We start from the raw sequence: 27974 nt of genomic DNA, 5'->3' as shown, positions 1-27974 counted from the left end.
GTGCTGCTCGGCCATGGAAACCCATTTCAGGAAGCTCCCGACGAACAGTTATTGTGCTGACTTTGCTTCCAGAGGCAGTTTGGAACTCGGTAGTGAGTGTTGCAACTGAGGACAGACGTTTTTTCCGCACTTCAGCACTCGGAGGTCCCATTCTGTGAGCTTGTGTGGCCTACCACTTTGTGGCTGAGCCGTTGTTGCTCCTAGACGTTTCCACTTCACAATAACAGCACTTACAGTTGACCCGGGCAGCTCTAGCAGGGCAGAAATTTGACAAACTGACTTGTTGGAAAGGTGGCATCCTATGACTGTGCCATGTTGAAAGTCACTGAGCTCTTCAGTAAGGCCATTCTACTGCCAATGTTTGTACATGGAGATTGCATGGCTGTGTGCTTGATTTTATACACCTGTCAGCAACAGGTGTGGTTGAAATAGCCAAATCCATTCATTTTAGGGGTTATGGACTATATGGACTGTAGGACCTACACGCACCAAGGTTTTCCATGAATCCAGTAAATTCCACTGCACCTTGGAACAAGCTAAACAATGAGGCGTGGTTCCCGTGCGCACCACTGATTGGCTGTTGCCTGTTTGGCCCCTGAACCTGGTACCTTGGATAGCGAAAGACGCCCAAGAGTCATTTTAGTACACTACACTAACCTAATCCTAACTGACGCGCCATGCCTCGCTATACGGTTCACATTCGGGACGAGTGGCTGGCTGTTCCCTGCCGCGACCCGACCTACACCATCCAGTGGCTGGGCTACGAGGCGCTCAAACGCTACACCAAGAACAAGCCCGACAACGGAGGTATCAACGCGGTGAAAGACATTCGGTTTGTCGCGAGGAGGTGCCAGGGACAGGGGCTGTTGGATGGTGATGACACCATAGAGGATGTCCTCGAGGACAATGACTTCGTCGAAATTGGTAATTAGTCTACATTCAATTTATTTTTATTTGGTATCACTTAGAAGGTAGACAGAATAACTTATTTTCTCCCTTGGAAAACTTCAGGAAACAGGGAATTGTCTACAATAGAATAGGATTTGAGTGCACAATACAATAGAAAGTCTATGTGTTTTTTTGGTAGAATGTCTATTAATATATTGATTTATATAATCGATTTGTAGCCATCGAAGGGGATACCATGTCTCCAGACTTCATTCCATACCAGCCTGGAGTTTCACACCTGTATCCTTCTTGTGTCACATTGAACTGCTCATGTCAATGTTGGAATGGAATGTATTAACCAGATACGCATTTGGATTATGAGTATAATTTGACTGCAAATGTGTGTCATGATTTTTTTATAAATCTCATATTAGCTAGTCATAAATGGAAGATAGGTAGTCATTATACCCATGTCAGAATATGTCCTAGTAGCCTGCTTATGCCAGGTGAGTACTTAAGTTATTGATTGAGACATTATGCTGTAGGCATTTGAGGGTTAATATAGCGTAATTTCTGGTCCATATCCCTAACCATTATCAAACAGGACAGCTGCATACAGAGAATCCGACGATGTGAGTATTACTGACGTAAAACACTGCCTCACGTGCTATTTTATTCATATCTAATCAGTTCATAAGCAACACGTGCTTTCTTCTCTTCAGAACCTTTTCCTAGATGGCAACAGCCTGACTTCGACAGACCTGGTGAATTTAGGACGGGGTCTGTACAAGATTAAGGTAATTATTTATTTCAGATTTTTCCCTGGTTATTAGATATATATATATTAATTTTGAGGCATTTCTTGGAAAAAGTAAGTTGTCTGTATTTGCCCTTTTTGTAACTGTTTCAACAACAACAAAAAACTTATAAACAGTTGATCACCAAAAACAGATTTAAGGTAATGATCAACAAGCTTGTAGTCTAGTTGTGCTATCATGTCCATGATGTGCTGATCCTATCATTACCCAATCTTTCTCTTCCTGTCCTCTCCTTTCCTCCTGTACCTAACCTTTCAGCTGACCTCAGAGGCAGAGAACGGAGTTGTGAAATCCAGAGAGCTTCTGGACACCATCGTCAAGGAGAACAAAGGTGAGAGAAGTTAGAATCCTTAGAATCCAAGTTAGAATCCTTAGAATCCAAGTTAGAATCCTTAGAATCCAAGTTAGAATCCGAGTTAGAATCCAAGTTAGAATCCTTAGAATCTAAGTTAGAATCCTAGTTAGAATCCAATTTAGAATCCTTAGAATCCAAGTTAGAATCCTGTCATGATGATTATGGAACTATTCATGTACCCATAACAGAAGAAGGTCAATTGAAAAAGAAACATATAACACTGAATAACCGTATAACACACATATGTCAAATTGGTTACAGAATAGCATATATTATCTTGAAACCATACTGTTGACAATCCACCCCATTATAATGACATTTGCACTAATTTTAACATAATATGCAATAGACTGTGATGGTAACACCTGATTAAAGCTATCCTGGGTGCGAGAGTGCAACAAATTGTTCACTGTCATCAGAGAATTGACCTACATGCAACCGTCTTTCGTCTCTCTAGTTGTCTATGGAATCACTACAGGGTTTGGTAAATTTGCCCGGACTGTCATTCCTGTCCACAAGCTCAAGTACAGTACTTTCTCTTTTTTCTCTGAATATTGTCTGACAAGATTGATGCATTGTTTGCTTACAATGTGTCCATGTGTTGTATTCCCTTAGGGAGCTACAGGAAAATCTGGTGCGATCACACTCTGCAGGTTAGTGACCTAATGTATAACCGAGCTACAGGTACTAATATCTAACTGGCCCATGTGTTCCACTACCTAAAGCATATACCTAAAAAAACAGGTTTTAATTCATGCAAGTCTGTCTTTTTGTCATACTTGTATATTCGCTATGAATATATCCATTATTTTATATTCACTGGTCTTGTTTTGGGGCTCATATTATACCATAGATAGGACCGCATTCATTTGAAACTTTCCCATTCCACTCTGGTGTTTAGGTGTGGGCAACCCACTGAGCCCAGAAAGGACCAGGATGTTGTTGGCTCTGAGGATCAATGTCCTGGCTAAAGGATACAGTGGAATCTCCCTGGAAACCCTGCACAGAATGATCCAGGCCTTCAACGGTAAACTCTTTAACCCTGACTTTCACCTCAGCTTCACCCAGGGATAGCCTACATTCCATTGATTCCATTGGTGCTATTGGTTCTGTTGGTTCCATTAGTTATTTTGGTTCCATTGGTTCCGTTGATTCCATTAGTTATTTTGGTTTCATTGGTACAGCTGGTTCCATTAGTTATTTTGGTTCCATTGGTTCCGTTGATTCCATTAGTTATTTTGGTTCCATTTAGTTTAGTTTATTAGGATCCCCATTAGCTACTACACATGCAGCAGCTACGCTTCCTGGGGTCCACTTAAAATGTGTAAATACATAAAGTACAGAACAGTAATAGACAAGAACAACATAAGATAACATTACATTTAAAATAAAATGTTAAACTGTATATAGGAAAGAAACCAAGAAACAACAAAAATACTATTTACACACGATTCATATTCTTATGTACAGTACAGTTAAATTAGATCTTTAGAAAAAGGAGAGACGCTGTGATACAATTTGTTTTTTAAAAATGTATCTGTTTTTAAAGCTAAGCTTGCTTTTTGCCTTTGTAACCTCTAGTGGCAGAGCATTCCACGATACGTTCCATTCTCTATAGATGTGACGAGTGCACTGAGAGCTGAGAGCAAGTCCCGGGAGGGAGTGTTTTAATAAATAAACGAAACACAAAAAAAGCATCGACATGAAAACAGAGTCAATAACACCTGAGGAAAGAACCAAGGGGAGGGACAGATATAGGGAAGGTAATCAAGGAGGTGATGGAGTCCAGGTGAGTGTCACGATGGTGACAGGTGTGCGGGATAATCAGCAGCCTGATGACCTAGAGGCCGGAGAGGAAGTATACGTGAGACTAGATAACTGAGCAAAGCATTAAATCTGTTTTTGGATTGGGTACAGTGAAGAAACCCATAGTGGCGTATCTGGTACACAGGAGGTTGGTGGCTCCTTAATTTGTGAAGACGGGCTCATGGTAATACCTGGAGTGGAATTAGTGGAATGGTATGAAATACATCAAACACATGGTTTCTAGGTATTTGATGCCATTCCATTCGTCCCGTTCCATCCATTATTATGAGCCGTCCTCTCCCCTCAGCAGCCTCCACTGGTCTGCTGGGGTATGTATGTTTGTCGTAAGTTAATGCAAATAGATTATACAAGTGGTTCGGGCATTTTCAGCACATAAATGTTTCTTCAAAAGACTAGAAGAGAAGTAGTCAATTTCTCGTCATCCCTCAACCATGGAAGACTATCATGCATATTGTTGATGTTAGTGGTGTGTGTGCAGTTCAGGGCCAGGTGTGCTGCTTTGTTTGGGACCAGCTGCAGCTTTGCTAGGTCTTTGTTGGCTGCAACTGACCATGTTACCGGACAGTAATCAAGATGGGACAAGATCAAAGCCTGAACAAGTAGTACCAGAAGATATTTGTGTCAAAAATGGCTGAACATATTTTTGTAACAGACATACAGTGTATTCGGGAAAGTATTCAGATCCCTTGACTTTTTCCACGTTTTGTTACATTACAGTCTTATTCTAAAATGGATGAAATATTTTTTTGTCTTTTCATCAATCTTCAAACAATACCTCATAATGACATCACAATACCCCATAATGACATCACAATACCCCATAATGACAAAGCTCAAACAGGTTTTTAGAAATGTTTACAAATGTATTTAAAAAAAACAACAACAGAAATATCACATTTACATAAGTATTCAGACCTTTTCCTATGAGACTCGAAATTGAGCTCAGGTGCATCATGTTTCCATTGATCATCCTTGATATGTTTCTATAACTTGATTGGAGTCCAACTGTAGTAATTTCAATTGATTGGACATGATTTGGAAAGGCACACAGCTGTCTATATAAGGTCCCACAGTTGACAGTGCATGTCAGAGCAAAAACCAAGCCATGAGGTCGAAGGAATTGTCCGTAGAGCTCCGAGACAGGATTGTGTCGAGGTACCAAAAAATGTCTGCAGCATTGAAGTTCCTCAAGAACACAGTGGCCTCCATCATTCTTAAATGGAAGAAGTTTGGAACCACCAAGACTCTTCCTATAGCTGGCCGCCCGGCCAAACTGAGCAATGGGGGGAGAAGGGCCTTGGTCAGGAAGGTGACCAAGAACCCGATGGTCACTGACAGAGTTCCAGAGTTTCTTTGTGGAGATGGGAGATCCTTTCAGAAGGACAACCATCTCTGTAGCACTCCACCAATCAGGCCTTTATGGTAGTGGCCAGACGTAACCAACCCTCAGTAAAAGGCATATGACAGCCCGCTTGGAGTTGCCAAAACGCACCTAAAGGACTCTCAGACAACGAGAAACAAGATTCTCTGGTCTGATGAAACCAAGATTGTACTTGAATGCCAAGCGTCACGTCTGGAGGAAACCTGGCACCATCCCTAAGGTGAAGCATGGTGGTGGCAGCATCATGCTGTGGAGATGTTTCTCAGTGGCAAGGACTGGAATATTCCTCAGGATCGAGGGAAAGATGAACGGCGCAAAGTATAGAGAGATCCTTGATGAAAATCTGCTCCAGAGCGCTCAGGACCTCAGGCTGGGGTGAAGGTTCACCTTCCAACAGGACAACGACCCGAAGCACACAGCCAAGACAACGCAGGAATTGCTTCGGGCCTGATCACCAACAATGACGAGACAGCCTAAAGGGAGGAAGTCAGAGACCTGGCCGGGTGGTGCCAGAATAACAACCTATCCCTCAACGTAACCAAGACTAAGGAGATGATTGTGGACTACAGGAAAAGGAGGACCGAGCACGCCCCCATTCTCATCGACATCGATTAATATTTCCCTTCACTAGAACTAAAGAACCTAGCCCGTACCATGAAAACAGCTCTAGACCATTATTCCTCCTCCACCAAACTTTACAGTTGGCACTATGCATTTTCTTTCTTTCTTTTATTTTTAATTTAACCTTTATTTAACTAGGCAAGTAATTTAAGATCCAGAGTGGGGCAGTGGTCTAAGGCACTGCATCTCAGTGCAAGAGGTGTCACTTGTTCAAATCCAGGCTGAATCACATCTGGCCGTGATTGGGAGTCCCATAGGGCGACGCACAATTGTCCCAGCATCGTCCGGGTTTGGCTGGGGTAGGTCGTCATTCTAAATAAGAATTTGTTCTTAACTGACTTGTCTAGTTAAATAAAGGTAATTCAATTTTTTAATTTTTTTTTTAAAAAATATGATGGCCTACCAAAAGGCCTCCTGCTGGGACGGGGAATTAAAAATATAAAAATATAGGACAAAACATACATCACGACAAGAGAGACACCACAACACTGCATAAAGAGAGACCTAAGACAACAACATAGCAAGGCAGCAACACATGACAACACAACATGGTAGTAACACAACATGACAACAACATGGCAGCAGCACAACATGGTAGCAGCACAAAACATGGTCCAAATATTGTTGGGCACAGACAACAGCACAAAGGGCAAAAAGGTAGAGACAACAATACATCACGCGAAGCAGCCACAACTGTCAGTAAGAGTGTCCATGATTGAGTCTTTGAATGAAGAGAAGGAGATTGGGGCAGGTAGCGTTCTCCTGGCATCCGCCAAACCCAGATTCATCCGTTCGGACTGCCAGATGGTGAAGCGTGAATTCATCACTCCAGAGAACGCGTTTCCACTGCTCCAGAGTCCAATGGTGACGAGCTTTACACCACTCCAACCGATGCTTGGCATTGCGCATGGTGATCTTAGGCTTGTGTGCGGCTGCTCTGCCATGGAAACCCATTTCATGAAGCTCCCGACGAACAGTTGTGCTGACTTTGCTTCCAGAGACAGTTTGGAACTCGGTAGTGAGTGTTGCAACCGAGGACAGGCGATTTTAACGCACTACGCGCTTCAACACTTGGCGGTCTCGTTCTATGAGCTTGTGTGGCCTACCACTTTGCGGCTGAGCTGTTGTTGCTCCTAGACGTTTCCACGTCACAATAACAGCACTTAAAGTTGACCGGGGCAGCTCTAGCAGGGCAGAAATTTGACGAACTGACTTCAGTGCCACGTTGAAATTAACTGAGCTCTTCAGTAAGGCCATTCTACTGCCAATGTTTGTCTATGGAGATTGCATGGCTATGTGCTCGATTTTATAGACCTGTCAGCAACAAGTGTGGCTGAAATAGCCGAATCCACTCATTTGAAGGGTTGTCCACATACTTTTGTATATATAGTGTACTTCTCCCCATCTTCACAGCAACTTTGTCAATATGACTTGACCATGATAACTGACCATCCAATGTTACTCCTAGGAGTAACCATTGGTTCCATATGTTCTTTTGGTTCCGTTGGTTCCGTAAGTTATTTTCTTACATTGCTTCCATTGGTTCTTTTGGTTCCATTACTTATTTTGCTCCCATTACTTCCATTGAAGGGGCCACTTCAGAGAGTCTTTCATTGAAAAAACAACAACAACGTTAAACAAACAGAAACAGGGAAACGTTGACTGGGGTCTATCTCTCACATCTCTGATTGTCTTCTCCTCATAGCGTCCTGCCTGTCCTTCGTCCCTGAGAAGGGGACAGTAGGTGCCAGCGGAGACCTGGCCCCTCTCTCCCACCTGGCTCTGGGGCTGATGGGAGAAGGCAAGATGTGGTCGCCCAAGAGTGGATGGGCCGACGCCAAATACGTAAGACATGTCACTGCATTTATTTAATGTTCTATTTTACCAGGACAAATTCTTATTTATAACGACATCGTGTAACTGTAAAACTAACAAACCGATGTCACTGGAACTTCTAAATGAGCCTGGATGATTGGGACATTGCACAATATCCCCAGTGAAAATGTTGACATTGGGATCAACACAGTGGTAGACTGACTACTGAGAGGTCAGATGAGAAAACATGTTTGTTTTTCTACAACCCTTGACCTTTTACATTTGTTTTCCACCTCTTTTCCCCTTTCATCCCTCTGCCCAGGTACTAGAGGCTCATGGACTCAAGCCAATATCACTGAAGCCCAAGGAGGTAAAGCGAACACACTCATCTATTCTTTTGTTGTTCTTTGTTACTCTATGGAGCGGTTGATTTGAGTTCACACTGTGTATTTGTGTACCATTTACAACAAACCAACTTCAATCAGTTTGCAAATGGCTGCTGATAAAACAGAATGTTCTCTGATTTTCCACAACAAAGGTGTTTAACTCCAGTCCTTGAGATAGGTGTTTTGATGAGATGAGACTCCAATATTTGGCATGTCACTGGGCTCGTGTTGGATCAACTCTTCTTCAGTTCAGCTCTCTGGACCACAGTTGTTCGGGCTAACCCTGGTTTCCAAGGGGATGTCTGTGTGGGGATTGGGTTAAAAGCCATCTCTCTCCCCTGCCCATAGGGCCTGGCGTTAATTAATGGTACCCAGATGATCACGTCTCTGGGGGCAGAGGCGGTGGAGAGAGCCCAGGCCATCGCCAGGCAGGCGGACATCATCGCTGCTATCACCCTGGAGGTGCTTAAGGGGACCTCCAAGGCCTTCGACAGTGGTGAGACGAGACGGAGGGATGCGTGTGTATGTGTGTGCTTTCACCCAATCACCCTGGATTGGGTTTTCAAGGGGACTTTCCAAGCCTTTGAGCATGGAGGGTTAGTGTTCACTCTAAAGTTAGCGTTAGTTAACCCTGCTGAGGCGCTCAAGGGGATCAGTAAGTGCATATAAAGACTCCCGAGTGGCACAGCGGTCTAAGGCACTGCATCTCAGTGCTTGAGGCGTCACTACAGACACCCTGGTTCGAATCCAGGCTGTATCGCAACCGGCCGTGATTGGGAGTCCTATAGGGCAGCGCACAATTGGCCCAGCGTCATCCGGGCTTGGCTGGCGTAGGCCGTCATTGTAATTAAGAATTTGTTCTTAACTGACTTGCCTAGTTAAATAAAGGTTAAATAAAAAAGTTATATACTTTTAGTGTGTGTAGGTGATCACTGAGGGACATACAACCACACCTTTGGAATTTTCTAGCACTTTTGCCAACTGCCGACCACAACGACCGATCTAAAACATCATGATTGAGACTGATTTAGCTACGCTATGCTAACTCAGTCCTCCATCATTCTAGATATCCACGCTCTGCGGCCCCATCCAGGACAGATAGAAGTGGCCATGAGGTTCCGCGCCTTACTGGACTCAGACCACCACCCCTCAGAGATCGCAGGTGAGTGAATGGATCAGGGTGTGTGTGTGTGGGTGTGTGTGTGTGTGTGTGTGTGTGTGTGTGTGCCTGTCTTTTGGAGGAGTTGGGGTAAAGTATAAATTGGACAATAAAAGTAATGTTCTTGTTCCTCTACAGAGAGCCATCGGTTCTGTGACAGAGTCCAGGATGCCTACACCATGCGTTGCTGTCCTCAGGTGACTTAACACAGGGGTCAGAGGTCACAGAGTTTCATATTTAGTTCACAGAGTTTCCCCTCCAGGTCAGGACTCAACTCAGCCTGGTCTTTTCTTTTCATCCACAGGTCCACGGTATTGTGAACGACACAATAGATTTTACCCAGAAAATCATCAACACCGAGATCAACAGCGCCACCGACAACCCTGTATCTTTCACTGTGTGTGGTGTGTGTGACCAAACTATTCACCAACTATACCCTCTGACCAAATTTGACAATTTCTACCTTCTGTGCCAGTTTTATCCTTAAATGTCTGAAACAGATGGTGTTCGCAGAGAGAGGAGAGACCATCTCAGGAGGAAACTTCCATGGAGAATACCCAGCAAAGGTATCAAAAGCTTCTGGTGAACTGAGTATTCCTGAGTTTTAGAACTATGTGAGATGATAAAATACATAGTATAACTAGATTCAGCCGAGGGATGATTGTTTTCTGGAGCAGATGTTTGGGGGGCCGCAACATAATTACAAATCGTTTATAGACTGCATATTGATATAATGTTTATAGACTGCAAATTTATATAATGTTTGACTAAAACATAATCATTTCAAACCTTGTTTACATTTTGTATACGATCACGTATCATCTATTATGGGTGGGAATACTTGGGAAAGTTTGTGGTCATACGCACATCCTTAAAAACATACAGTAGATGCTGGGCTAATAAAGAATATTAATAAAGAACAAGGAGACACTGTTAAAGCTCCCAATTCACCGATTTATTGACAGGTCAAACAAACAAACTGAGTGCTCACATCTCAAAACGTACACATTTCACCTCACATGACCGTTACGCACGTGACGCACGGTGGGTGTGGAAACAATTCACTTTTATGCACAATCAATCAGAATTAATCACAGAGGTACATATGGTTTTTAAGAATTATATGCATACAAATGGGGCCAAGTTAAAACCTAGGCAACAGTAAAAAAGATTATGTTGGAAACTGTTGGAATACCCGGCCATATGACCATTACGCCCAGGTGAACGTAAACATAATTCCAGTGACCCCAAAAACGATTTGTGTATCTCTATCAATGACATGGGCACATGTAGTAGTTACAGAATCTAATATACATGTACAAAATGACCAAGTTGAGACCTGGATGGCAGGACAAGTCAGCGTGACATATTAATATTAGAAATGGCATCAAACTCTTGGTTCAGAACTTTATGAGACGTGGGGCACAAACGGTGAATCCAATACAATTCTCTTCTCAATAATAGATGATCAGTATCTCCTCACTCCTAGGAGTCTTAACATGCTCGATACCAATGTATTTCAGAGAGCTGATGTTGTGACGAGCCTCCACTTGGGAAGAGATTTCTAAAGTTAAGCTGAACACAAATATAAATGCAATATGCAACAATTTAAACAATTTTACTGAGTTACAAGTTCACATATGGAAATTAGTCAATTGAAATAAATTTGACCCTAATCTATGGATTTCACATGACTGGGCAGGGGTGCCAGGTAGAGCATAGGCCCACCCACAGGAGTCAGGCCCAGTCAATCAGAATTTGTTTTTCCCTACAAAAGGGCTTTATTAGAGACACAAATACTCCTCAGCTTCATCAGCTGTCCGGGTGGCTGGTCTCAGACGATCCTGCAGGTGAAGAAGCTGAATGTGGAGGTCCTGGGCTGGCGTAGTCTGTAGTCTGCTGGTTGGATGTACTGTCAAATTTTCAAAAATTACATTTGAGGTGGCTTATGGTAGAGAAATGAACATTCAATGCTCTGGAAACCGCTCTGATGGACATTCCTGCAGTCAGCATGCCAATTGCACGCTCCCTCAAAATTTGACAAATCTGTGGCATTGTGTTGTGTGATAAAACTTCACATTTTACAGTGGCCTTTTATAGTCCCCAGCACAAGGTGCATCTCTGTAATGATCATGCTGTTTAATCAGCTTCTTGATATGCCAAACCTGTCAGGTGTATGGATTATCTTGTCAAAGAGGAATGCTCAATTACATGGATGTAAACAAATTTGTGCACAAAATTGGAGAGAAATAATATTTTTGTGAAAATGTGTTACGTCCGGCATTAGATGAATGAGACCAAAGTGCAGCGTGGAAAGTGTTCATGATTTTTAATACTGAACTCCGACAAAACAACAAAATACAAAACCGAACATAACGTTCTGCAGGGCTAGACAGCAACTATGCAAAAACAAGATCCCACAAACTCAGGTGGAAAACAGGCTGCCTAAATATGATCCCCAATCAGGACCAACGATAGACACCCGGCCAACAAAGAATTAGAACACATAGATTGCCCACCCTAGTCACACCCTGACCTAACCAAAATAGAGAATAAAAAAGATCTCTAAGGTCAGGGCGTGACAGTACCCCCCCCCCCCCCCCCAAAGGTGCGGACTCCGGCCGCAAAACCTGACTCTATAGGGGAGGATCCGGGTGGGCATCTAGCCTCGGTGGCGGCTTCGGTGCGGGACGTAGACCCCGCTCCGCTCGCGGATCCGCCATCTTCAGTGGCGACTCTGGTGCGGGGATCGTCGCAGGAGGAACCGGACTGTGGATTGTTGCCAGACGAACCAGACCGTGGATCGTTGCGGACTCCGGGACCGTAGATCGTCGTCGCGGACTCCGGACCGGGAACCGTCTCTGGAAGCTCCGGACCGGGGACCGTCGCTGGGGGCTCCGGACTGTGGACCGTCGCTGGGGGCTCAGGACTGCGGACCGTCGCTGGGGGCTCAGGACTGCGGACCGTCGCTGGAGACTTCGGGCCATGAATCCTCACTGGAGGCTTCGAACCATGGATCATCACTGGAGGCTTCGGGCCATGGATCATCACTGGAGGCTTCGGGCCATGGATCATCACTGGAGGCTTCGGGCCATGGATCATCACTGGAGGCCGGGTGCGTGGAGCTGGCACAGGATATACTGGGCTGTGGAGGCGCACTGGAGGTCTGAAGCATAGAGCTGGCACAACCCGTCCTAGCTGGATGCTCACTATAGCCCGGCAAGTGCGGGGCGCTGGCACAGGACGCACTGGGCTGTGAAGGCGCACTGGAGGCATAGTGCGTAGAGCCGGCGCAGGATATACTGGGCCGTGGAGGCGCACTGGAGGTCTGGAGCGTAGAGATGGCACAACGCGTCCTGGCTGAATACCCCCTGTAGCACGGCAAGTGCGGGGAGCTGGCACAGGCCGCACTGGGTTGTGCTGGCGAACTGGGGAGACCGTGCGTAGAGCTGTTGCAGGATATCCTGGGCCGAGGAGACGCACTGGAGACCAGGACCGCTAAACTGGCACAATCCGTCCTGGACAGATGCTCACCTAAGCACGGCAAGTACAAAAAGCAGGCACAGAAAGCACCGGACTAAGGGTGCGCACTGGAGGCACGGTGCGCAGAACCGGAAAACATGGTATCTGAACCGTGACCAACTCCTCATCGTAATTACAGGGAGTTGGTTCTTGTTCCCACCTTTGCTCCGCTCGCCACCCTGTGTACCCGCCCCAAAAAATGTTTGAGGCTGCCTCTCGGGCTTCCATCGTTTCCTTGATTCCTGGTTTCGTCGCCGTTCCTCTCTCGCTGCCTCCGCCTGCTTCCATGGCAGGGTCTTGTCCCCTGCCATAACCTCCTCCCATGTCCATGATGTCCTCCACTCACTTTTCTCCCGCCCCCAGGATCCCTGTTCCTCCTGGCCACGCTGCTTGGTCCTTTGGTGGTGGGATCTTCTGTTACGTCCGTCTTTAGATGAATGAGACCAAAGCGCAGCGTGGAAAGTGTTCATGATTTTTAATACTGAACTCCGACAAAACAACAAAATACAAAACCGAACATAACGTTCTGCAGGGCTAGACAGCAACTATGCAAAAACAAGATCCCACAAACTCAGGTGGAAAACAGGCTGCCTAAGTATGATCCCCAATCAGAGACAACGATAGACAGCTGCCTCTGATTGGGAACCATACCCGGCCAACAAAGAAATAGAACACATAGATTGCCCACCCTAGTCACACCCTGACCTAACCAAATAGAGAATAAAAAGGATCTCTAAGGTCAGGGCGTGACAATATGGAACGTTTTTGGGATCTTTTATTTCAGCTCATGAAACAAACACTTTACTGGTTGCATTTATATTTTTGCATAAAATCACTTGGAGTTGATTTCCTGTTATTTTTACAGTCTTTTATGTCCAACAATGAAAATTCCACCCCAAAAAAGTGTTGGGGGGCGGGGGGGGGGGGGGGGCAAATAAAACCACCCGCGGGCCAAATTCAAAGTGACGTATTCATGTAAGAAATGGTCTGATATCAAACTCTTGGTTCAGGCCTTTAGGAGACATGGTGCACAAATTCGCAGCCAGTTGGGTAACCCTGGTATAAGCCTTTCTTTTTAATCACACAGCTGTCAAAGTTAAAGATGCAATATGTAACTTTTTGGTGACTCGACCAAATTCACAGAGAAATGTATAGACATTTAATTATCATTGAAAGCAAGTCTAAGAAGAGGTAGATCTGTTCTATGTGGCACTATTTCTATGCTTCCTGTTCTTAAGTTTTGTTTTTTGCATATTTTTTTTCCGGTTTTGTACACCAGCTTCAAACAGATGAAAATACAATATTTGGGGTTATGGAAAATATATTTCCAAATATATACCAAATACTAATTGAGTGTATGTAAACTTCTGACCCACTGGGAATGTGATGAAAGAAGTAAAAGCTGGAATAAATTATTCTCTCTACTATTATTCTGACATTTCACATTCTTAAAAGAAACTGGTGATACTAACTGACCTAAGACAGGGAATTTTTACTAGGATTAAATGTCAGGAATTGTGAAAAACTGAGTTTAAATGTATTTGGCTAAGGTGTATGTAAACTTTCGACTTCAACTGTGTATATATATATATATATATATATATATATATATATATATATATATATATATATATATATATATATATATATATATATATATATATATATATATAAATCTGTGTACGCGACCAATAAACTTTGATTTGATATGAGTCCTATACCTCTATTGTTCTCTCTCTCTTTCTGTCTCTAGGCCCTGGACTTCTTGGCTATAGGTGTCCATGAGCTGGCAGCCATCAGTGAGAGGAGGATTGAGCGTCTGTGTAACCCGTCTCTCAGTGAGCTGCCAGCCTTCCTAGTCAACGAGGGAGGGCTCAACTCTGGATTCATGATCGCACACTGTACAGCTGCCTCCCTGGGTTAGTAAAGGATCAGCTCTTACTAACGTATGTAATTATATCTTTGGGTGCCCAGTAGTAAACCCCATTGTGTGATAAAGAAGGCTATCACTGAGAAATAAAGTATTACTTAGATGTAAACACACCCATCAACATGTATTGATCACATCTTTACTAATGCTGCAGAAGTTAGCTTGAAAGCAGTATCCAGATCCATCAGATGTAGTGATCACAATAGCTATATCTAAGCCAAAATTCCAAAGGCTGGGTCTAATATAGTGTATAAGAGGTCATACAATAGGTTTTGTATGGGGATGAGGTAGTTGGATAGGCTAATTACAGATGGGCTATGTACAGGTACAGTGATCTATGAGCTGCTCTGACTGGTGCTTAAAGCTAGTGAGGGAGATATGAGTCTCCAGCTTCAGTGATTTTTGCAGTTCGTTCCAGTCATTGGCAGTAGAGAACTGGAAGGAGAGGCGGCCGAAGGAGGAATTGGCTTTGGGGGTGACCAGTGAAATATACCTGCTGGAGCGCGTGCTACGGGTGGGTGCTGCTATGGTGACCATAGCAACGACTTATAGATGACCTGGAGCCAGTGGGTTTGGCGACGAATATGAAGCGAGGGCCGGATGGCACTGTGATAGACTGCATCAATTTGCTGAGTAGAGTGTTGGAGGCTATTTTGTGAATGACATTGCCGAAGTCAAGGATCGGTAGGATAGTCAGTTTTACGAGGGTATGTTTGGCAGCATGAGTGAAGGATGCTTTGTTGCGAAATAGGAAGCTGATTCTAGATTTAATTTTGGATTGGAGATGCTTAATGTAAGTCTGGAAGTAGAGTTTACAGTCTAACCAGACACCTAGGTATTTGTAGTTGTCCACATATTCTAAGTTAGAACCGTCCAGAGTAGTGATGAATGAATAAGAATATGTACATATAAATATATGGATGAGTGATGGCCGTAGGCGAGATGCAGTAGATGGTATAGAGTACAGTATATACATATGAGATGAGTAATGTAGGGTATATAAACCTTACATAAAGTGGCATTGTTTAAAGTGACTAGTGATACATTTATTACATCAAATTTTTTATTATTAAAGTGACTAGAGATTGAGTCAGTATGTTGGCAGCAGCCACTCAATGTTTGTGATGGCTGTTTAACAGTCTGATGGCCTTGAGATAGAAGCTGTTTTTCAGTCTCTTGGTCCCAGCTTTGATGCACCTGTACTGACCTCGCCTTCTGGATGGTAACGGGGTGAACAGGCCGTGGCTCAGGTGGTTGTTGTCCTTGATTATCTATTTGGCCTTCCTGTGACTTCGGGTGCTGTAGGTGTCCTGGAGGGCAGGTAGTTTGACCCCAGTGATGCGTTGTGCTGACCTCACTACCCTCTGGAGACAGGATGCTCTCGATTGTGCATCTGTAAAAGTTTGTGAGTGTTTTAGGTGACAAGCCAAATTTCTTCAGCCTCCTGAGTTTGAAGTTGCGCCTTCTTCACCACACTGTCTGCGTGGGTGGGACCATTTCAGCTTGTCCGTGATGGGTACGCCGAGGAACTTAAAACTTTCCATCTTCTCCGCTACTGTCCTGTCGATGTGGATAGGGGGGTGCTCCCTCTGCTGTTTCCTGAAGTCCACGATCATCTCCTTTGTTTTGTTGACATTGAGTGTGAGGTTATTTTCCTGACACCACACTCCGAGGGCCATCACCTCCTCCCTGTAGGCCGTCTCGTCGTTGTTGGTAATCAAGCCTACCACTGTAGTGTCGTCTGCAAACTTGATGATTGAGTTGGAGACGTGCATGGCCACGCAGTCATGGTTGAACAGGGAGGACAGGAGAGGGCTGAGAACACACCCTTGTGGGTCCCCAGTGTTGAGGATCAGCGGGGTGGAGATGTTTCCTACCCTCACCACCTGGGAACAGCCAGTCAGAAAGTCCAGGACCCAGTTGCACAGGGCGGGGTCGAGACCCAGGGTGTCGAGCTTAATGACGAGTTTTGAGGGGTACTATGGTGTTAAGCATGCACCCATTAAGAAAAGGACTGTAAAAACTGTTAAATCCACGTGAATTGATGAGGAATTTAAAAATGGTATGGTTGAGAGGGATGAGGCAAAAGGAATGGTAAATAAGTGTCACGACTTCCACCGAAGTTGGTTCCTCTCCTTGTTCGTTCGGCGGTCGACGTCACCGGTTTTCTAGTCGCCACCGATCCACGTTTCATTTTCCATTTGTTTTGTCTTCATTGTACACACCTGGTTTCCATTCCATAATTATTGTTCCCTATTTAACCCTCTGGTTTCCCCCTTGGTTTTGTGCATGTTTGTTCATGTCAAGTTGTCTCGTTTATGTGAACTGGATTATTTGTCTCCTTAGTGGAATATTGTTTTTGAGTAAAGTTACGGTTATTACTCATCTCTGTGTCCTGACTCCGCCTTACCTGCATCACCTAGACATTTGACAGAAACCCGCATGAAAACCAATGGAGTCAGCAGGTGCACACAGCCCTCCTCTACCTGTGGAGGAGCGCGTCCAGCAGCACTATGTTGCAAAGTCTCGGCACAGCCATGGATCGCGTGCTGCAAACCATGGAGCGATGGGAGAGGGGGGGTTTTCCAGCAACCCCATCATCATCACCCCAGCTCCCACAACAACCCACACCGCTGTCCACCCCACCTTCACCTGGACCCAGTGGGATTCGACTCTCGCTCCCGAGGGAATATGATGGGACGGCTGCCGGGTGCCAGGGGTTCCTACTCCAGCTGGAGCTCTACCTAGCGACCGTCCACCCGGCTCCTTCGGGACGCGAGAGTGTGAACGCCCTCATCTCCTGTCTGTCTGGGAAAGCACTTGAGCCAACGCCATCTGGGGAAGGGAAGGAGCGGCGTTGGACAACTATGAGCTTCCGGGCGGTTTTCGATCAACCACCTGAAGGGAGAGCGGCGGGGAAACGCTTGTTTCATCTTAGACAGGGGATGAGGAGCGCACAAGACTTTGCACTGGGCTTCCGAACTCTGGCCGCCGGCGCAGGAAGGAATGAGCGGGCCCTGTTCGACCACTACAGGTGTAGTCTACGTTCGTCGGGAGCTAGCCTGCAAAGACACCACCCTTACATTTGACCAGCTGGTGGACCTATCCATCCGGCTGGATAACCTGTTGGCCTCCCGCGGACGTCCGGATCGGGGTCCGTCCGTTCCATCCGCCAGCACCTCCGATCCAACACCTATGACGCTAGGAGGTGCTGCTCTGAGGGGGACCGGGGGGGGGGGGGGCATTCCCTGCACCACCTGTGGCCGCAGAGGGCCCACTGCTGGTCAGTGCTGGGGAGGTTCCCCAGGGAGTCGAGGTAGCAGGCAGGGCACTGTTGGATCATCCCAGGTGAGTAGGCACCCGACTCACCCAGAGCTTCCTGTTGCTCACATGTTTGTGTTCATAGAATTTCCTGAGTTTTCCCCACATTCCCAGCATAAGGCGCTAGTAGATTCAGGCGCAGCTGGGAACTTTATTGATCATTAATTTGCACATAGTTTAGGGATCCCTATTGTTCCTGTTGATATGCCCTTCCCTGTGCACGCCTTAGATAGTCGACCATTAGGGTCAGGGCTGATTAGGGAGGCCACCGTTCCCCTATACATGATAACGCAGGAGGGTCATGAGGAGAGAATTAATCTCTTCCTTATTGATTCTCCTGCGTTTCCCGTGGTGCTGGGCCTACCCTGGTTGGCCTATAATGACCCCACTATTTCGTGGCAACAGAGGGCTCTCAAGGGATGGTCACGTAAGTGCTCGGGGAGGTGTGTAGGTGTTTCCATAGGTGCAACTACGGTGGAAAGTCCAAACCAGGTCTCCACCGTGCACATCCCCTCTGAATATGCCGATTTGGCTCTCGCCTTCTGTAAGAAGAAGGCGACTCAACTACCACCCCATCGACGGGGGGATTGTGCGATAAATCTCCTGGTAGACGCAGCACTTCCCAGGAGTCACGTGTATCCTCCGTCACAGGAGGAGACGGCGGCTATGGAAACATATGTCTCCGAATCTCTGGGGCAGGGATACATTCAGCCTTCCACTTCACCTGCCTCCTCAAGTTTCTTTTTTGTGAAGAAGAAGGACGGAGGTTTACATGCGTGTATTGACTATCGAGGTATCAATCAGATCACTGTGAGGTACAGTTACCCGCTGCCTCTCATAGCCAGTGCGATAGAGTCAATGCACGGGGCGCGCTTCTTCACAATATTGGATCTCAGGAGCGCTTATAATCTGGTGCGCATCCGAGAGGGTGATGAGTGGAAGACAGCATTTAGTACCACCTCTGGGCACTATGAGTACCTCGTCATGCCGTACGGGTTGATGAATGCTCCATCAGTCTTCCAATCCTTTGTAGACAGATTTTCAGGGACCTGCACGGGCAGGGTGTAGGCGAGGAGACTGAACCCTCGCCAGGCAAGGTGGGCCATGTTTTTCACCCGTTTTGTTTTCACCCTATCCTACAGACCAGGTTCCCAGAACGCTAAGGCAGACGCACTTTCCCGGATGTATGACACAGAGGAGCGGTCCACGGATCCCACTCCCATACTTCCGGATTCTTGCCTGGTGGCACCGGTGGTGTGGGAGGTGGACGCGGACATTGAGCGGGCGTTACGTACAGAGCCCACTCCCACCCAGTGTCCAGTTGGACGTCTGTACATTCCGTCTGCTGTCCGCGACCGTTTGATCTGTTGGGCCCACACGTCACCCTCCTCTGGTCATCCTGGCATCGGTCGGACAGTGCGTTGTCTTAGTGGGAAGTACTGGTGGTCTACCCTGGCTAAGGACGTGAGGGTTTATGTTTCCTCCTGCTCGGTGTGCGCCCAGTGCAAGGCACCTAGAAACCTTCCACTCCGCCTGCCCTGCCGGAAGCTGGCTCCGCGGTTTGTGGGGCCATTTAAAGTCCTGAGGAGACTGAACGAGGTTTGTTATAGATTACAGCTCCCCCCTGATTACCGTATTAACTCCTCGTTCCATGTGTCTCTCCTCAGGCCGGTGGTGGCTGGTCCGCTCCAGGAATCTGAGGTGCGGGAGGTTCCTCCGTCCCCTCTGGACATTGAGGGGGCCCCGGCGTATGCTGTTCGAGCCATCATGGACTCAAGGCGTTTGGCGAGGGGCCTTCAGTACCTCGTGGAGTAGGAGGGGTACGGACCGGAGGAGAGATGCTGGGTGCCGGTGGAGGACATTCTGGACCTTTCTATGCTGCGGGAGTTTCACCGTCTCCACCCGGATCGTCCTGCGCCTCGTCCTCCGGGTCATCCCCGAGGCCTTTGTCGGCGCGCTGCTGGAGCCGCGCATCAAGGGGGGGGTACTGTCACGACTTCCGCCGAAGTTGGTCCCTCTCCTTGTTCGGGCGGCGTTTGGCGGTCGACGTCACCGGTTTTCTAGTAGCCACCGATCCACGTTTCATTTTCCATTTGTTTTGTCTTCATTGTACACACCTGGTTTCCATTCCATAATTATTGTTCCCTATTTAACCCTCTGGTTTCCCCCTTGGTTTTGTGCGTGTTTGTTCATGTCAAGTTGTCTCGTTTATGTGAACTGGATTATTTGTCTCCTTAGTGGAATATTGTATTTGAGTAAAGTTACGGTTATTACTCATCTCTGTGTCCTGACTCCGCCTTACCTGCATCACCTAGACATTTGACAATAAGTCTGGCTGCACAACCGGATTGGCAAACGTATTGCAAATTGAGAAATCATGTGACTAAACTACCTAAAAAGAGAGCTAATATTAATAATATTTATGTCAATCTCTCCTGGCTCAAAGTGGAGGAGAGATTGACTTCATCACTACTATTTATGAGAGGTATTGACATGTTGAATGCACCGCGCTGTCTGTCTGAATTACTGGCACACAGCTCGGACACCTATGCATACCCTACAAGACATGCCACAAGAGGTCTCTTCACAGTCCCCAAGTCCAGAACAGACTATGGGAGGCGAACAGTACTACATAGAGCCATGACTACATGGAACTCTATTCCACATCAAGTAACTGGCGCAAGCAGTAAAATTAGATTTAAAAAAACAGATACAAATACACCTTAACAACTTCTTGTCAGTAGGGGGGCGCCATTTCGACTTTGTAAAAATTCGTTCCCAAATTAAACTGCCTCGTACTCAATTCTTGCTCGTACAATATGCATATTATTATTACTATTGGATAGAAAACACTCTCTAGTTTCTAAAACCGTTTGAATTATATCTGTGAGTAAAACAGAACTCAAGTTGCAGCTAACTTCCTGTAAGGAAGTGAGAAATCTGAAATCGATGCTCTGTTCCAGGGTCAGTTTATTAAATTGCATGTGATCTATGAGTCGACATGCACTGCATACGATTTCCCCTGGATGTCAGTAAGCAGTGAGAATTGGAATTGTGTTGCTAGGCAGATCTGAGGCCATATAAAGGCTCATGGAACCGGGGGTGCGCTCTTTTCAACGTTCGTCATGGCGCAGAGGAGGACCTCAGGATGGCATTCTGAAAGCTCTCGTTATAGGCCTTAGATATATCCGGCTCTGATTTTATTCGATATAGGTGTTAAAGACATCATAATGTAGTTATTTTAAACCGAGTTATATCAGTTTATATCAGTATATTGCGATTGTCGGATATTTCTTTGTCCTGCGTTATGGTGAGTTGGACACGTCTTCGCCACATGGCTAATGTTTGCTGCTAATTCCTAAGTTGAAGACGGCAATCTACAACCGAGCAACGATGATTCTGGACAAAGGACCACTTGCACAAGATTCTGATGGAAGCTCATCAAAAAGTAAGAACTATTTATGATGTTAATTCGTTGTTCTGTTGAAAAATGTAAAACTATTATTCGGCCATTAATTTCGGTGCGGTCTCGCTTTAGCGCACGCTGTATGTCGTAGTAACGTTAATTTTAAAAATCTAACACAGCGGTTGCATTAAGAACTAATGTATCTTTCATTTGCTGTCCAACCTGTATTTTTTAGTCAAGTTTATGATTAGTTATTGATTAGATTAGGTGCCTCTCCCAAGATTTCTCCCGACATTTTGTTGGCAGCTTGGCTACTATTCTCATTGTATAACCACGATTTGTGCCGCTAAATATGCACATTTTCGAACAAACAATATATGTATTGTGTAATATGATGTTATAGGACTGTCATCTGAAGAAGTTTGAGAAGGTTAGTGAAAAAATTAATATCTTTTGCTGGTTTATTCGTTATCGCTACTGTTGGCTTGAATCAATGCTGTTGTGTGGTTGGCTATTGTAGTAAGCTAATATAATGCTAAATTGTGTTTTCGCTGTAAAACACTTAAAGAATCTGAAATATTGGCTGGATTCACAAGATCTTTGTCTTTCATTTGCTGTAGGCTGTGTATTTTTCATAAATGTTTTATGATGAGTATTTAGGTAATTCACGTTTGCTCTCTGTAGTTATTCTAGTTGCATTGGTGAGAGTTGTGATGGTGGCTGCAATGTAAAACTATGATTTATACCTGAAATATGCACATTTTCCGAACAAAACATATGCTATACAATAAATATGTTATCAGACTGTCATCTGATGAAGTTGTTTCTTGGTTAGTGACTATTTATATCTTTATTTGGTCGAATTTATGATAGCTACCTATGCAGGAAAAAAATGGTGGGAAAAAAAAGTTGTGTTTTTTGCTATGGTGGTTAGCTAATAGAAATACATATTGTGTCTTCCCTGTAAAACATTTTAAAAATCAGAAATGATCGCTGGATTCACAAGATGTGTATCTTTCATTTGGTGTCTTGGACTTGTGATTTCATGAACATTTTATTATATGATATCCCTGTGGCTTTAGGCTAGGCTATGCTAGTCAGCTTTTTTGATGGGGGGGATCCCGGATCCGGGTTTGTGACTCGTTTTAAGGAACAGCGGGGACTGTGAAGCAACACAAACATAGGCACAGACACATGCATACACACACACAAGATAACATACACACTATACACACACATACACATGGATTTTGTACTGTAGATATGTGGTAGTGGTGGAGTAGGGGCCTGAGGGCACACAGTGTGTTGTGAATGTATTGTAATGTTTTTAAAATTGTCTACAAAGGCTTGATGGCTGAAACGTGTCCGAAACGTTACTCCTAAATTCATTTTTTTTTAATCGTTATATCCTGTTTCACTTGTGTAGTATCAGAGAACAAGGTGCTGTGCCACCCGTCTTCAGTGGACTCCCTGTCCACCAGCGCAGCCACAGAGGACCACGTCTCCATGGGAGGCTGGGCCGCCAGGAAAGCCCTGAGGGTGGTGGAACATGTGGAACAAGGTGGGAAACTAAACCATTGATTTGGATTTGATACAGTAGATATTCGTCTTGATTATTTGTTACAGTTGAAAAGAAGCAATATTTTGACCTGTCAAGATTTCTTTCTGTGAAATTCACACAGTAATATTTTTTGGGCTGGGTTCACACACAAAGTGGCAAAAACAACAAAATAATTTAATTGGTTCTAGCCTGGGGTGGGAATTGTCTGCGCAAGGTCGCAATTCATTGGTGAATAGTTTTTCTGACACGAGCTGTGTACTATATTGGTCACTAAACCTCAAAGTTATCTGCTTTTGAGCATTTAATGTAAATAGAGAGTAGCAAACAAACAGAAGTAAATGATGTATACTGATGTACAGTGCATTCGGGAAAGTATTCAGACCCCTTGACATTTTCCACATTTAGTACATTACAGCCTTATTCTAAAATTAATGAAATCGTTTTTTCCCCTCATCAATCTATACACAATGCCCCATAATGACAAAGCAAAAATATAGTTCAAAAAAATATATATAAAAAAATATCCTGAAATATCACCTCTGTTGAACTTTGTTGAAGCACCTTCGGCAGCGATTACATCCTGGAGTCTTCTTGGGTATGACTCTACAAGCTTGGCACAAGCTGCCCAGTGACACGAGTCTATCAGACGAGCTAAGTAACTTCTATGCTCGCTTCGAGGAAAGTAAAAGTGAAATATGCATGAGAGTATCAGCTGTACCGGACAACTGTGTGTGATCACGCTCTCCGCAGCTGGTGTGAGTAAGACCTTCAAACAGGTCAACATTCACAAGGCCGCAGTGCCAGACGGATTACCAGGACATGTACTCTGAGCATGTGCTGTTCAACTGGCAAGTGTCTTCACTGACATTTTTAATCTCTCCCTGTCTGAGTCTGTAATACCAACATGTTTCAAGCAGACCACCCTGTGCCCAAGAACACTAAGGTAACCTGCCTAAATGACTACCGACCCGTAGCACTCACGTCTGTAGGCATGAAATGCTTTGAAAGGCTGGTCATGGCTCACATCAACACCATCAACACCATTATCCCAGAAACCCTAGACCCACTCAAATTTGCATACCGCACCAACAGATCCACAGACGATGCAATCTCTATTGCACTCCACACTGCCCTTTCACACCTGGACAAAAGGAACACCTATGTGAGAATGCTATTCATTGACTACAGCTCAGCGTTCAACACCATAGTGCCCACAAAGCTCATCACTAAGCTAAGGACACTGGGACTAAACACCTCCCTCTGCAACTGGATCCTGGACCTCCTGATGTGCCGCCCCTAGGTGGTAAGGGTAGGTAACAACACATCCGCTACGCTAATCCTCAACACGGGGGCCCGTCAGGGGTGTGTGCTCAGCCCCCTCCTGTACTCCCTGTTCACTCATGAGGTACAACTCCAACACCATCATTAAGTTTGCTGATGACACAACAGTGGAATACCTGATCACCGACAACGATGATGCAGCCTATAGGGAAGAGGTCAGAGAACTGATCATGTGGTGGAAGGACAACAACCTCTCCCTCAACGTGATCAAGACAAAGGAGATGATTGTGGACTACAGGGAAAGGAGGACCGAGCACGCCCCCATTCTCATCGACGGGGCTGTAGTGGAGCAGGTTGAGAGCTTCAAGTTCCTTGGTGTCCACATCACCAACAAACTAACATCGTTCTAGCACACCAAGACAGTTGTGAAGAGGGCACGACAAAACCTATTCCCCCTCAGGAGACTGAAAAAATTTGGCATGGGTCCTCAGATCCTCAAAAGGTTTTACAGATGCACCATCGAGAGCATCCTGACAGGTTACATCACTGCCTGGTATGGCAACTGCTCGGCCTGCGACCGCAAGGCACTACAGAGGGTAGTGCATACGGCCCAGTACATCACCGGGGCCAAGCTTCCTGCCATCCATGACCTCTATACCATGCGGTGTCAGAGGAAGGCCCTGAAAATTGTTTAAGGCTCCAGCCACCCTAGTCATAGAGTGTTCTTTCTGCTACCGCACAGCAAGTGGTGCCAGAGCGCCAAGTCTAGTTCCAAGAGGCTCCTAAAAAGCTTCTACACCCAAGCCTTAAGACTGCTGAACAGCTAATCAAATGACTATTTGCATTGCGCCCCCCCCCTTCTACACTGCTGCTACTCTCTGTTATTATCTATGCATAGTCACTTTAATAACTCTACCTACATGTACATATTACGTCAATTACCTCGACACGGGTGACCCCGCACATTGACATTGACTCTGTACCGGTACCCCTGTATATAACCCCGCTATTGTTATTTACTGCTGCTCTATAATTATTTGTTATTCTTATCTCTTACTTTTGGGGGGGGGGGGGTGGTATTTTCTTAAAACTGCATTGTTGGTTAAGGGCTTGTAAGTAAGCATTTCACTGTAAGGTCTACACCTGTTGTAATCAGGGTTGTTCTTCTTAATCTGAATTCGGAAACATTTACCCAGTTACTATGAAAATGTCCTACTTCTACTGACTGTGGGTATTCTGGGTAATATGTAACTTCACGGTGATACTGACAACTGCAGTAGTGGAGTTCAAGCAAACACAGAAAAACAAGAAGTCAGCGATATTTAAAAGACACCCCCAGAGGAAGTTGCTGCCTCTATTTCAACGTATTGGCTTGTCCTAGAGATGAAATGCACGTTGACTTAAATCATTGTGCAACATCATGTGTAAACTCTGGCCATCGTCTTTCAGCTAAATAAAAGTGGATTTCTACCAGTGTGGCCGTTTTAAAAACTAGCCCACATTTAGAGAGCTCAACCAGTGTTAAAAATATAATGTAATATCAGATCATTTCTGGGTAACAATTAAGTACCGTACTGTGATTGCTTTCAATTAAAATTGTCAAAAAGAAAAAAAAATAGCTTCTTAGCAAAGAGATATTTCTCAAGCAAGAATGTTGCTAGGTTTTGGGAGTGGTCTGAATTGGGAGGGGAAAACTGAAATCGAGCTATTATTGGTCTATAAACTAATTTACCGACTGGTGATGTCACCAGGCCGGTCAAAACTCCATCCCACCAAAACAGGCTGAAATTTCAGGCGATCTTTTACAAACAGCTCTTACACTAAAAGGACATTATCATCCTTTTCACAATTGCATAGTATTAGTCCAACCTCATACTGTGGAAATATATATACAACACAGGAAAATCATGTTTTTTTTGACTGCACTGGACATTTAAAATACGTTTTACCTCTGTCAAAAAGGAACTTTTGGCTTTTTTGGTCTCTATTTTGGTATATTTCTATGCATTGAACATTACTAAGAAATACAAGAAAAATTGTATTAGATTTTATCCTATATAATAACTTGTATAATACTGTTGTTGATGATACTTTTCCAATCAAAAAAATGTGTTTATTTATGTGAATAAAGTGTTATTCTGAGGGTCCACAATTGGTCCATAACCTGTCCCTTCCTCTCCCCCTCGTCAGTCCTAGCAATCGAGCTGCTAGCTGCCTGCCAGGGAATTGAGTTCCTCCGCCCCCTGCGTACTACAACACCACTGGAGAAGGTCTATGACCTTGTACGCAGCGTAGTCAAGTAAGTCAAACAGATCCGGGCAGTGTGTACACAATGTAACGCACACAACACATGTCTCATTCCCCTGAAATGATTGACAAAGTTGGTTAATATTTATCCAATGTCCCTCTTCTTTCTGTGCCTCCTCTTCCCCTCATTATGTGCCTCCCACCGATTCGCTTCCCTTCTCTGCCTCCCCCTCTTCTCCTCACCTTCTTTTGCCTACCTCTCTTCTCCTCACCCTCTCTGCCTACCCCTTTTCTCCTCACCCTCTCTGCCTCCCCTTCTTCTCCTCACTTTCTCTGCCTCCCCCTCTTCTCCTCACCCTCTCTGCCTACCCCTCTTCTCCTCACCCTCTCTGCCATCCCCTCTTCTCCTCCCCCTATCTCCCTCCTACCGATTCGCTCCCCTTCTCTGCCTCCCCCTCTTCTCCTCACCTTCTCTGCCTACCTCTTCTCCTCACCTTCTCTGCCTCCCCCTCTTCTCCTCACCCTCTCTGCCTACCCCTCTTCTCCTCACCCTCTCTGCCTACCCCTCTTCTTCTCACCCTCTCTGCCTCCCCCTCTTCACCTCACCCTCTCTGCCTCCCCTCTTCTCAGGCCCTGGATCAAGGATAGGTTCATGTCTCCAGACATTGAGGCGGTCCATCGTCTTCTTCTAGATCAGAAGGCAAGTGTGGGGTCATAACTCTGAGCCTCTATTCATTTAAATAAATGAAATTGTTAATTTAGCACACGCTTTTGTCCAAGTTTGTGTATTTTGTGTGGTTATTCAGGTGTGGAACGTGGCTCAGCCATACATTGAGAAGTATAACATGGAGCTTCTTCCTGAGTCCCGCCCCATCTCTCCTACTGCCTTCTCATTGGATCCCCCAGCATCACCACGGAAACGCATCCGACTTGAGTGAAATCATCATCTGTCTAAATGTATACTTTTTGTCTTCCTGTTTTTCAGACAAATGTTTTCTTCCTTCCGCAACCCCAGCCGCTTCAATAATTATCATGTATTCCATGCTAGTTTTGAACAAAGAGTTGTCGGATAACATTGATTGAGGCTAGACAGTAGATTTGTAATCTTATTCGTCACAGAAACTAGATAAAGCTTGATTTAATGTATTAAACTTTATTCACAAAAGCAATGTGAATTTATTTTTCAATAAACTACAATAATTTTATGCCTTATTATTACCTTAGTTATTTCATATATACATACTTTATTTAATAGTAATTTGGGGAACTTATTGTACACAGAAATTACTATGTACGTAGAGTGATTTAAAACTACAATGTCCACCTGAATAATCTAAACAGTAAATACAGTCAGTCAATCTAAGGCAGTGGTTTTATGTGTTTTTACTGGAATTTACCAACACCTGAAGATTTTTCTAAACAAATGTAATTTATACAACATAAGGCCTCCATGTGC

At 44.9% G+C, this 27974-nt stretch overlaps 1 protein-coding gene across 1 annotated transcript; it reads left to right on the top strand.

Annotated features, from left to right (window-relative positions):
• Positions 1 to 624: 624 nt before the first annotated feature.
• On the top strand, positions 625 to 27723 carry hal (histidine ammonia-lyase). Its single transcript, XM_071415900.1, has 20 exons — positions 625 to 924; positions 1128 to 1188; positions 1493 to 1520; positions 1611 to 1685; positions 1965 to 2037; positions 2519 to 2585; positions 2677 to 2714; positions 2963 to 3088; positions 7596 to 7735; positions 8028 to 8075; positions 8440 to 8587; positions 9158 to 9253; positions 9389 to 9447; positions 9555 to 9635; positions 9751 to 9816; positions 14526 to 14691; positions 22856 to 22990; positions 26462 to 26570; positions 27149 to 27218; positions 27325 to 27723. The coding sequence occupies exons 1-20, from the start codon at positions 678 to 680 to the stop codon at positions 27454 to 27456; spliced, it is 1965 nt and encodes a 654-aa protein (XP_071272001.1). The 5' UTR covers positions 625 to 677; the 3' UTR covers positions 27457 to 27723.
• The last annotated feature ends 251 nt before the right edge of the window (positions 27724 to 27974 follow it).

This window comes from Salvelinus alpinus, chromosome 9 (genome assembly GCF_045679555.1).
Source record: "Salvelinus alpinus chromosome 9, SLU_Salpinus.1, whole genome shotgun sequence".
Classification (NCBI taxonomy): Eukaryota; Metazoa; Chordata; class Actinopteri; order Salmoniformes; family Salmonidae; genus Salvelinus; species Salvelinus alpinus.
Note: the sequence above shows the minus strand (reverse complement) of the source record. Positions and strands in the feature narration are given on the sequence as shown.

Bases quoted from the DNA above. Each gene is read 5' to 3' on its own strand.
- hal (XM_071415900.1), top strand. From the start codon at position 678: ATGCCTCGCTATACGGTTCACATTCGGGACGAGTGGCTGGCTGTTCCC. The intron at 2,586-2,676 runs GTACAGTACTTT...GTATTCCCTTAG, and splicing joins ATTCCTGTCCACAAGCTCAA to GGAGCTACAGGAAAATCTGG. The intron at 27,219-27,324 runs GCAAGTGTGGGG...GTGGTTATTCAG, and splicing joins GTCTTCTTCTAGATCAGAAG to GTGTGGAACGTGGCTCAGCC.